Raw genomic sequence first — 12,631 nt, 5'->3', positions numbered from 1 at the left:
CGGGAAAAGCCAAAACCCACCAACCCCCCCCCCCCCCCCCCCCCCCCCCCCCCCCCAGCCACTGTTACCCTCCTCCTCTTTTTGGTCAGATCATTAGAGGGTGGTAAAGTCAGGTATGGTTCTAATTATAGGAACATTCCAGACCCCAACTCTCTATAAGCTAAGGACGCACATGTGCAGACGGTACGGGGGGCTATCGTGAAACTCCGCGGCGGATCAGACACTGGAAAAGCTTTGAATTAAGAAAAGTTGAAGGCTGCGTTGAGTCAAAGGTATGAGTCAACAACAAGAATCGACTGTGAACCTACAGCAGAGCCGGTGTTCCTGCTGCTATATAGGCTTCATGAAATCAAACTGCCTTATCAGCACTGCACAGGCAGACAACTTCTGCTCTCCTTTCTCGTTGCCTCACCCGTGATGCGGGAATACTGCAGAGCCTGAATTTGATTATCAAAGGACAAAAATAAAAGTAAGCTTTCTCCGCATTTACACTTCCCACAACAGGAAGCAGCCCACAGATGGATCTCAAAGAATCTCAGAGGTTTTTCTTTCCTCATCATTTACCTGTGCACTGTTCATCATCACTGTGGGATCACCTTCTCATAATCTGCCTTTATAATCATTTAATAAAAATCTAAACAGGAATAAGACACTCTGCAAAATATTGAGAAAGTAATGATTACTTTTTTAATTCACTTTTTTTTTTTAATTCAGTCTCTTCCTCAAATTAAACAAGCCTTCTGCTCAGGCGGCCAATTAACACCTTTAGAAAATATAAAAAGAAACACAAGCATTTCAAGGACTTGAAAAAAAAAAGAAGTTTTTAAATTTGTTAATGTTAAGATTGGTGTTTTCCAGTGCATTTCAATGCTGTTTTGTGTCCTTTCGGTTGAGTACATAAAATCTCACTGTTGATTCCTCCAGTCACCTAAAAATTCATATTGTAATAACAGGATGTGACTAGTATTGTTTCTTGGATGACCTCATCCAAGAAGTAGGACACCCAAGGGCAGCAGTCAAATTAAACAGCCCAGTTGGGCTGTAACATCTGGACATACTATAGGACTTCACCACACGTGGTTTTTGTCCCATCACCTGACAGACTGCGCAGTTTCAGTGGCACTGAGTTTTGTACAGGCTGCTTGTCTTTATCGTGTAGGACATTAAATCATGCGTGGACATTAGCTGTGCATTTGGCAGAGGCTGCCTGCGCTTCACTGGCGAGTGGGATCAGCACCAAGATGTGTCACCGGTCCAGCCCAAAACTGTCACTCATCGTGTGTCCTGCTGCAAGCCACCCTGCGTGGCCATGACGATGCATCTTATTAGAAAAAGAAAAATCACCTACGATGAGCCAGGGGACAAATCCAGCTAATATTCTGTAGTTTTTCCCCTTTTGTGTAAAATGTCAACCTTAAAATTATATGCATTAAAACTGACATTTAATTCTACTGAACGATGAAACCTCTGAGAGTGAAGAAACAGCGGGACAGTGAGAAAAAAATGAAAATGTAACTCACCACTTTTAGCTCTGGCACGGACCGACTCAATGTCCATTCCTGACTGTTGACGAAAGAATCTAAAAAAGAAGGGAGACAGATAAGATATTAAGTCATGGAGCGCTGGAAAGAAAAAGCCATTCATCTGTGTCTGGCCTGACCCCAGCTACAGATAATAAAGCATCAACAGTGGACGACAGTGGACGACTTCACAGCTGCAGTGCACAGACGGTCTGCCGTGTTTGAAACAGGATTTATGATGGAGTGTTCAGCCGAAATAAACTGTCTAACTTATATTTAGTTTTCTTCCACTTGTGTCCGTCCTGAATGAGTTTCACAGAAGGTAAACTAGTGGGTTACAGCAGAGGAAGGGAGGTGTAGCAGGTCTTCATCATCAAGTTTTCACTTCAAAGTAATGTGAGAAAGTTTAACAAAAAACATGTTACAGCAGAGGAAGGGAGGTGTAGCAGGTCTTCATCATGGCTGAGATAAGTCCAGAGTAACTATGCCAGGATGTTAGTCAAGTTTTTGTGATCATGGTTACAAAGTTTTCACTTCAAAGTAATGTGCGAAAGTTTAACAAAAAACAAATTCAAAAATAAAAAAAAGCTATTTCTCTACATAACTCACTTACAGTCTTATTAATTCTCCAAGCTGTGTTTCCATCAGAGAATTCCTTCTTTGTCAAATTCTTTGTCTGTGGCACCAGGTCACGACCTGCCTCACCAAAAGGCTGGTTCAGAAATTTAATTATTTTTTTTAAGATTCCCATTCAGGTTTGATTAAAACTAGGATGCTAGCTTTTGACTTGACTTATGTTGGTTATCACAATGGCCTGTCCATCTGTGAATTAGCCAGTGGGTGGTTCTAGAGGTCATAGAGGTCACGTTCTGTTGACCTTATTCGATCTCTGAAACCTCTCTGCTTTGTTCTGTTATCAGGGCAACACTACATTTTTATGCCTGTTGTTTTTTTCAAACACAAACCTGTTCACTAAAGTTCAGGGGTGGAAACTGGGTGGATTTAAACTGTTGCCTTCAGGCAAAACGTAGAAGATCCTGTCACTGAGGCCCGCAGCCGCCCGGGCTATTGACAGAAATCTTCAAACTAACAGTCAAACAATAAGGGGTTGAAAACATCTTGGTGACTATTATATTTATGAGTATATTAAGTGATGTCAATAGCATAATTACGGTGACAGGCCTATACTCGAGCTGCCAAAAAAGGCATACAGATAATACAGTCATCATTAGAGCTTAACAATGTCACTGGAGGTCACAAAGAGGGCAACGAAGAAACTTCAGTTCAATCAACTCATTATTAAAACACAGCGTGAAAGAACAGATTCATAATAAATTAAGTTTCTTTTCTGTCTCTGGGTGACCTCTCTACGATAAAATAAAAAACAGAAATTGATTTTTTGGAAAAAAAAAGAAAAGTTATTTTATTATTCGATATATTGTCATTCATAGGACTGACTGTGAAGGAAAATTGTTCTATCAGCCTCTATAATCTGCTCAGGCCTCGCCATTACCAGGAACAGAAACACCTGCCTTAGTGGAATGTCTGCAGTTCCCCTCAATATTTAGTTTCTGTTTTTTCTTTTTCTTTCCTGAGGAGGATTTACTTAATCCAGTTAAAAAGAACAGCTTTTAACAGACTTGATTCAACTTGTTGAAATTTTGGAGTGACTCGATAATGAGGCTGTGAAAATGGGCACGGGGAGCAGGCACTTCAAAAAACAACACAAACCCTCAGAAGTACAAACGAATGACTTCTCATCAAATTGTGTTGTTTTCACACAGAGATTGAGGACATGACTTTTTTTTTGTCATAACTGTTAGAACAAAAGGCTCTTTTCCTGTTTTGGGTTCTCTACCCTCCACAGAGAAGATCCTATCTCTAACACAGGGGCGTAGACTCCCTGTCTCCAGGTAAGAGTGTATGCAATACTCCCTCAAATTAAAGCGCCCATCCTCTGAACAGGGACTCATCATTACAGTTAAGCCTGTTTGTTGCAGCAACAGTGGTTTTCCTCTGTGACGACGGCAACACTAGTGTCAGAGACAGACTCGTGCAAACGCTAGGAAAACAGCAGCCGATAAAAAACATTAATCACATTATTATTTATTAGGGTTTGTTATACTTGGATATGACAAAAAAGAGTGCACTTTTGGTGCCGAAACCCACTTCTCTGCATTTTCAGAGTGTGTGGAAGTGGAGAGGAGGAGAGTGACTCCCAAACAGAAGAGCCTTTCAGCAGGCTTTGTAAAGAGTCGTGTTTAAACAACACGTGCTTAATGTGGAGCCCTCTCAGAGCACATCTGACATGTCAGGGCCTGCGCGGAGAGACACCCAGTGTAATTCAGTTCTAAAGTGCAGGAAACTGGCTGCAGGTCACAGTGACACTGCCATAGTTCCTACGTACCTGCCTTGTATCCATGTAAAGATTCATACATACACACGTATAAATATATACATGCACAAATACATGTATTTGTGCATATAAATACATATGAACATGCAATAATATATAAATGCATATAAACACACATATTAATAACTATATACACACACGAGACACATTGATACTATATGCATGCAGTATGTGCTCACTATAGACATATAGACATATATACTTGGCATATATATCTATATATATACACATACACACACACATATGGAAGTACTGATTAAAAATTGGAAACAAACACATTTGAAAAAAACATTCTGTCCTTATTTTCCGTTGCTGTGGTAACCCCACATTAACACAGAAGGATTGAAAAAACCTCCACAGTAACAGGCGGATGTTAATGTTACATTTCAGCTCAGAGCTGACACGTTCACACAAACCAGTGACCAGAGAACCATAAAGGGAAACAATGGTATTTAAATCCTACACATCTGTTCTCCAGTGCATCTCTGTACATTATTTCTACAGTAACGGTGTCTCGGACAGTTACAGAGCAATGGCAAATAAACGCAAGCCACTCTGTCTTTAACTGTTAATGCATTTTAATTAGGAACACAGTGAAAGAATTAGAAATACAAACAGCAGGGGAAGTCTGTTTTTTTTAGGACAGATGTAATTTCAAATTGTGCAAAAAGAAAAAAAAAGCTCTGATCAACTTTGGAACTGTTTCTCCAATAATGAAAGAATGTTTAAAAGGATCTTGATTCTGAGTCCTTGGACAAGGCAACAAAGTAGTGATCAATAAGTAGAAGTAAGAGTTTAGACTTAAATACAGGATATGTAGGGATGATTATATCATTTGTTCTATGACTTTTTGACCCACCTTTGTATTTGCTGTAAAATCATGTTACATAAGGTAAGAGAGCCGCTAGTAAAAAAAAAAACCCACGGTGATGCAATTATTGCAACATTTCTTTGAAGGGAAAATAAAACCTTGATTCGTTCCATATATATTTGACTTGTGTTTATTCCATGGGGCTAGAAATAATCCAGAGTCAAATTCAAAGTGGGGTCACCTTAAACCTGCTCAAGGTCCAGACTTGGAGATGCCGGACTTATTGTACAGTGTTAAGCCTCCTCCCCACTCCCTCTCTCTCCCAAAGTCAGGTGAACAAGGAAAGGCTCATAAAACAAAATGAAATCCAATGCATTTCTCTTCATAAACGTTGCTTCAACACACACTTTAAAACTGAATAAAAGCAAAGAGGTTTTTTTTTCCCCGACTTTGCAGCAGTTACAGTACAACCCCTTTAATCCCCTGATAAATGAGATCCTAAAGTGAATCCATGTGCTCTGTGTTACATCATCCTTTAAATATGAGCATCGCTGCATATCCGCGTCCCAGAATGCAGATACAAACAGCAAATGCCCCGGCATGTGTGGTGCCTAAAGAGGACACCAGTGTCTTTGTCTCCACCGGGGCAAGACTGCACTGCCGGCTTGTTTGTCGTGTTTTTCGCTCGACTGCTCATGTCTGCTTGGATTAAAATTACCTCTCCAACCCATGGTGGTGAAGAACAACCCTCTCCACCCACCCACTTCTTCCATCACTTGAAAAAAAAATGCAATGTGAGTGGAAAATCTGGGCCCATGCTTATTTGAGTGTGGGCACATCCACACACATGCCTGCATATCTATATACAGTCATTTTAGGTGGTTTTGGGGATGAGAGAGGAAAACTATGAGGTCTAAACTTCCACCCCGGCTGACTTTCCAGCCAAACTTTCCCACTGTCATAAATTACACTGCTGGCAATTAGTAATTCTACTTCCCTAACCTCACGACCAGCATTCCACGTCTGACTTTAAGCACATGTTGACAAAACGGTACTCTGGCGTTTTCCTATAACGCCTTGCTCTAAATATACACAGCCTGCATTTCAGTCTTCCATTTGACTTCTATACGACGAGGATCTTAATGAATAATCGCATTGTATTCTTTAATCAAGTAACTGAGAAAAACAATAAGCACAGGACAAAGTTTGAATATTAATGCTCTGCCAGTCTAATCTCAGCTGGATGGCCTCCTCTTACTTAAAGCTCTTAAAGCCTCGTGCTGGCTGCTGACAAACATTGATTACTTCCCCCTGAAAATAAATTGGACCTTGTGGCTCAAACAGGATCCTCATTTACCACGGGCTTTGCAAATTGGCTTTTCAAGAAGTCTTGCAGTACAATGCTCAGCCTGACCGACTCAATTTATGGAGCTTAGGGAGGAAGGTGTCAGATTTAGTTTATCCATAGAAATAGTTGAAATGTCGGCACTACACTCAAACTTCCCACTAATCCAAATGTTTACTTGTTGGTTCCATTGGTTTATTCAATCGAGATAAGTAGGATGCTGTTTATCAACCGCAGAAAACACTGAGGAGCAGCATGTAACCAAGAAGAGACAGAGATAAATGTTTACACGCACCAAAAAGTGTGATGGCTTTTGTGTTCCTTTATCGTCTACCTCTTAATCCTTCTTAGGTCACAAGGGAGTCAGAGCCAACCTGGACAACTCACCAGTCCATCACAGGATCACATTTGAGACCAAACAACCATTTATCCTCACATTCATACCTTTAGTCAATTTAGAATAAACAATTAATTTAATCCAGAAGGTGTTTAAAAGGAAAAAACAACAAGAACTATTTATATAAACTCAGTTTTTAAAACTTGGGTCTGTTTCTGTTTTGTATAAGAAATGTGGGAGAAATGGTGTTAGCAGTCCTGATAAAGTCTCTGGGGGGACGCAGCCTCCACAGCCATATGTTTTATTATGATAAGCTAAGGCACAATGGGCAGTCACACAGTGTTGTTGTTGTTAATTTTCCTAAATGGAAAAAAGCAAAAAATGTTTCTAATGATTAACCAAAATAGAAAATATACTGTGATGTTAGCAGGACATCAACTGGGAATTATGATTTCTCTTGACATCATTGAAATGACAACATGTTGTGAACTTATTTAGCCATTCCTTTTGGCTAAATAAGCATAAAAGACTAGATAAAAACACTGATGGTCATCCGTCCTGCTGTCCAGCCACCTCTTCTCTGACCGTGGAGCCCCCTATCTCACCACTGAGTACAGAGATTACTCATGCGTTCCAAAAGCCCAACAGTGTGGCTTTGTTCACCCACAGGTGGGGGTTGGGACGGAGTCTGCACACCTCAGAACTTCCATCCACAGCAGTCAGTCCCGTCCCATCCCCCAGTCGTCAGTGGCACAATAGGGACAGGTTATCATTAAACACATTTAAAAGGAGTGTGTACAGACACTTAGTGTGTGTGTGTGTGCATTGTGACATAGCTCTGCATTAGCTTTTCGGCATTCATTTGGAAGCAAACACTTCTAGCAGGTTGTAACAGGCAGAGTCCCACCCAGGGCACTTTACTCGGGCTGAACGACACACCTACATTCCTAGTGCCTGACTGACTGACTGACTGACTGACTGACTGACTGACTGATTGCAGGGGGGAATAAATGCAACTTGAAACTCTGCCACAAAAGGAGTAGGTTTCCCTGGTAACATGTCTTGCACAAACAAAAATACACTGGGAGACCAACAAGTTTGACCTCGGGACCTATGTTCGTGAGATAATTACATATCTGCTATGGTGGCTCAAAGGTTGGTGTAATGAGGGTGGATGCAGCACATGTGTAACTTGACGCTGGAGGAAGTCATTAAGTTGTCATGGACGACTAATTAGGTTTTCCCAGATGATGTGAACTTAGAGCTTGACACGGATTTTTTTTTTTTTTTTTTTTTACAAATCATATCTATTAATTGTGTCGCAAATATTTGTAGCTCTGGGCTCCTCAAAGCAACTGGACAAACACAATCCACTGACAGTTAACCTTTCAACATTCCGCTTAAGCCGCCTCCTTCCTTTCTCGTCATTACAGCGTGTAAGTCCCTTTAATTAAGCCATGCTCCGCTGCCAAACACATCCACATCACAGCAACTAACTGCTCCGATGCCATTTCTCTTGGTTGCGTCTCTTGAAACCAAAAGACCAAATTTTAAAGACTCTCATGCCCTTTGTCTGGGTGACACACAAACATTCCCTCAGCTCTGTTACACCGCTGCTGCACCACTGTAAAACAAACCATCGTTAGTTCTGATCATCACTTTACTGTACTGTTTACTACACTGGCCTACTCAGTTGTTGAACTTTATAAAATCTTCTACACAGATGTGTGACTGCAGTGTGCATGAATCAAAGTGGTCAAAAAATGAGAACCAAAGGATAAAGTACCCAAAATAGACATTCCAGAAAGACTCTCTGGAACCAGACGTTTCTGAACCTTATCCAAACACACAGTTGCCCATGTGTTTTTCATTTGCCCTGAAAAAAAAGCACATTTCCCCGTTTCCCATACACTGTGCATTACTTATGCTCTGACCAAGGACCTAATGCAGAGCTGAGCTCTAAAATCTTACCTTGACCTTTATAGGAGTCCATGCCAACCGTCTCTATGGCAACGGCCTGTGACTTATCATTTGGAGCCAGGGGACACTGGCCGGAGTTTTTGCTCTGGGGCTGCTGGATTCCACTTTTGCCAGTGTTTGGCTGATCTTTTCGTCTGAAACGGTTCGCGATCAGCTGCCAAAAGCTTGGTTCTTCCTGAACGGGTTTGGAGGACAGTTTTGTTGGATACAGGGGTACTGCCATAACCTTGACCTTCCCTTTACTCTGGTATTGAAAGTACTGCACAGCTCCATCTTCACGTTGCTCATTAGCAGTTGAAAGTGTTCTGCCTGTAAGGTATGAGAAAGGTTGTGGAGACGGTGCTGTCTCTTCGACCGAGTGCTTATCTCTGGGCCAGTGTTTTGACTCGCCCTCAGACCCTATAGTACTTTTGTCCCGAGGTCGATTTCTCCTGATGCGCAGACTGAGGCTCCGCCGTAAACTGCTTAGTGTGCTTTTGGGCGAATCAGTTCTGCTGAGTTTGGAAGAAGACTGAGTTTCTTTGTCAATGTCCTTCTCATTGCTCTTATCTTGAGTCAATTTGCCAAACAGTCTCCATCGAAACCCCCCCTTGAGAAAACCACTGTCACTGCTTTTGTGGCTGCAGTTCCTCTGGCTTTCTATCTCATCATCAGAGCTGATTTTTCTCAGCTCCAGTACTGTCATGCTGACAGGCCTAGGCTTCCAGTTCCTCTGGCGGACCCTAGGGGTCACCTCAACAGTGGCTGAAGGCCATTGTGCCACAGCAGACGAGAGCCCATCCACTGCTCTGAGCTCTGCCTTCCTGTTCCTGTACTGATTGTTTTCCAAAATACCTGTCCTTCCAGGAGGTATCTGGATCTGGGCTGTCACCAGGGCAGCGTCTGGACCCGCCAGCATGGAAATACTTCGGGGCCTCCGCAGAAATCTCCCTTTCTCAGGTAGAGAATCTCTTTGCCCGTTGATCGGCTCACCGCACATGCTCACCGGTCTCCTCCCGAGAAAATGTTCATCTTGCCGTGGCCGCCGCAACACGGCCCGAGGCAGAGAGTTATGTCCTGTGACTCTGCCATGATCCCCAAAGGCAAGGCCTCTGACGTGGACAGTGACAGAGTGTGATGTCGAGGCGTGAACGTGGTGCTTTTGAGGTTCTTCCAGAGCAGTTATCTTTGCCACAACTCTGCCGTCTGAGCTTTTGGAACGTTGCTTTGCAAACCTGTCCATCTTCATTTTTTCCTCCACCTCTTCCAACTCCTCCTCATTTTCTTCCACAACAATGTCCTGTCTCTGCCTCCCACATCTACCTGTAGAGCTCAGTGAGGGCAAGTTCAATTCCCGCTGTGCCCTGCCCAGCCTGGGGCTGCTCTCCATTGGCATTAAACTCATTATCTTTGCTCCTGGATGGCAGTTTTCCAGCAGGGTGTTGGTGATAGGGCCCATACCCAGCATTGACACAGGCACATCTCCCACTGTTTCATTTAGGACTGCAGAGATGTCGTAGATCGTCTTCCCCTGCTGCGGCAGCGGGTCAATAACTGTATTTCTCAGGGTCACATCCGCCAGGCCACTGCTTAAGAACAGCATTGCACTTCACTCTAATAAATGTACACATGCGTCTCTTAGTCCACACAAGCACATAGCCAAGATGGAAGTTCACATTCTACCAGGGATTTAGAGTTCAGTTGTCCATCTAAGAACTAAATTCCAGTGCCAGGCATAATCCTTCACCTTTGACATGGGTAAAAAAAAAAAACTTCAAAGAAGGCAGAGCCTCAGTGGCACCTGTATCCTCTGGCTCCTGTACTCAGCAGACTCACACAGCTGCTCTCCTCCACAATGTGTCCTAAATCTGTTCTGCACCGACAGACGGACAAAGGAAAAAACAGGTTGTCCACAGAATGTTTTACAACAAAGACAATCTTTTGATGGCTTTAAAAGTTGCAACTTAAAAATAAATACTGAATCATCCTTCCTTTTTGGCAAGTTCCAGACTGTGAGCAATCCTCGTTGTTGGCCGAGCAGACAAACCCCTTAATCTCTGAGCTCTTTCCTTACAGAGTATGAGGGAGTGTGTGTGTGTGTGTGTGTCTGTTTGAACTTTTAGCTTCCAACCCCCTGGAAACATGGAAAACAAGGAGTGGATCCCACATGGCTTTAAACACACCCTCCTGAACTGAGAACAGGCCCCGGAGTCATGGGAAGACTGAGCCGGAGGTGAAGAGAGGACAGATGACAGGATGCTGTAATCAACAAAGAATACAACCCACAACAAAAACAACCATGAATGGACACTCGGACCCATTGTGTGGCAAAACACACTAATTATAGTATGCACAATCAATGGACGAATATCACAGACCAAATACCGAGTATTGAATACTTCAGTATCACAAACGCTGTTCAGTTTTTCAGGTGGTGAAAAAGTGATGTGGTCAAATGTCATCGGCAGAGAATTTTTTTGTTTTTGTTTTTTTAAATCCTCTCATTAGATCATCTCAAACAGAGAGACACAAACATAACATCAGCGTATCAACAAAGATACTACACATCACACTGTGTGTGGCTCCCACCAAACAGCCCACACACTGTGGGGGATGTTTAAAAGCACTACGTGATGATTATGTGTATGGTTATTAATCATTTGACCAAGTAGTAGGAGTTACTGCAGGGAAGAAAGAACTGAAAACTCAACATTAATGTTCAAACCCATGTGAAGCCGAGCTGATCTGTGTCTGTCCTGTTGGTCTACAGTAGATTAGGGAAAAGTAGGAGGACAAATTTGGTCACATTCCATGACAGGCTCCAAATAAGTGAAGCCAGATTTTACTAACCCTCTCTCTGCAGTACACTTAGTTTTGTGCAGTTAGGACTGAAACATTGCCGCCCTGTGGCCAAAAAACATATGCTCACAGATTTGGAATTCCTTTGGAAACAATATGGAAATACGGCAACAGTTGGCAGACAGGACCTGTGCAGGTATAATAAATAATGTATTGAAGAAAAAAATGTGTTGGAGAGGCAGAGAAATACTGCATATATTGGACTAAAGATGTTGACGATGGAAGACCTCAGAGAAGATTAATGAATATGATGACGCAAAAGTAAAAGAGGAAGGGGATAGGGTGAGATGGAGATGATCCACTGAAGTGACCCCAGAAGAAGAAGAAGAAGAAGAAGAAGAAGAAGAAGGCAAAGAACAAGAAGATGAAGATTAATTTAAATTTCAATGTTTTAAAAATCTGACTCAGTCACAAACCTTTTTGATTATTGTGTCAAAGCTTATCTAACATCCTGGCAGAAGAAATGGCAAGAATTGAAAAGTCTATTGTTATGTGAAAAATCCATCACAACGACAAAGACTCTTCTGCCAACAGTGATATCCCAGGGTTGTATTAGAAATGAAAAATCATATTTCATGAGAGCAGAAAAAAAAAACAACACCCCCAAAAGACCCTTCAATGACTCACACCCTGATCATTGCACGGGAAAAAACATCTAAAAGTCGTCATCCTTTCGTTCTGCTGCAGCTTTTGTGTTCTTATCAGCAGGATAAGTGTCATTAGCACGATAACATCACCACGACATGCATGTCAGGCTTCAGGGGAACGATGGCTTTATTTTTCATCACGCGCTGTAAACACACTGACGCACGTACTACCTGGATGATTCTTATCTGTGAGTATTGAGTAACACTAACAGAATCTGCACAAAAAGTAAATGGAAATGCAGGCTGAGAGCAAAGCACAACCATTACCTCCGTCCAGGTAGTAGGGGTTTGGAATGATGTGCGGCTCATCGTCCAGCAGGCAGTCCCTTTCACTCCACTGGGTTTGGTGGTGTCGATTTCGTCTACGACTCCCGAAGCAGAGCAACATACTGTTATCTACCTATAACCTGAGGGACAACTCCATGACTCACACAAAAGCCATTCTGTAAAAACTATAATGAAGAAAACACCAGAGGGCTCTGAAACATCACGTTGGGCCAAATTAGAGCTGGTCTTTCATCATCCTCCTAGATGAAGCATTGCTGTGAGAAACTCCGTTCAGGTCCAGCATGTTTTTCCTCCTGTAGCTTTTGTCAACGGCTACAAAACTCTGTGGCTGTGATGTTCCTTCCATGCAGACCTGATAATGTACTTAGCAGCCGAAGCCTCCGCAGTTACTGCACCGTAAGATGTAGTGGCCCAGGGAGACCATGTGCTATAGTTCACCTGGAGACATT

General features: G+C 42.5%; 1 protein-coding gene across 3 annotated transcripts in view; it reads right to left on the bottom strand.

Annotated features, from left to right (window-relative positions):
• agap3 (ArfGAP with GTPase domain, ankyrin repeat and PH domain 3) overlaps positions 1-12,631 on the bottom strand; it is a 108,897-nt gene that overhangs the window by 55,538 nt on the left and 40,728 nt on the right. For 2 of the 3 annotated variants that reach the window (XM_008334357.3, XM_008334358.3), the window contains exon 2: positions 1,521-1,579. In XM_008334357.3, coding sequence (XP_008332579.1) covers positions 1,521-1,579 — 59 coding nt within the window. Of the gene's footprint in view, positions 1-1,520; positions 1,580-8,400; positions 12,626-12,631 lie in introns of those variants that run through there. The other variant, XM_025052571.1, reaches the window with a different exon arrangement.

This window comes from Cynoglossus semilaevis, chromosome 20, assembly GCF_000523025.1.
Source record: "Cynoglossus semilaevis isolate Cse_v1.0 chromosome 20, Cse_v1.0, whole genome shotgun sequence".
Taxonomy (NCBI): domain Eukaryota; kingdom Metazoa; phylum Chordata; class Actinopteri; order Pleuronectiformes; family Cynoglossidae; genus Cynoglossus; species Cynoglossus semilaevis.
This window is presented reverse-complemented; position numbering and strand designations above follow the sequence as displayed.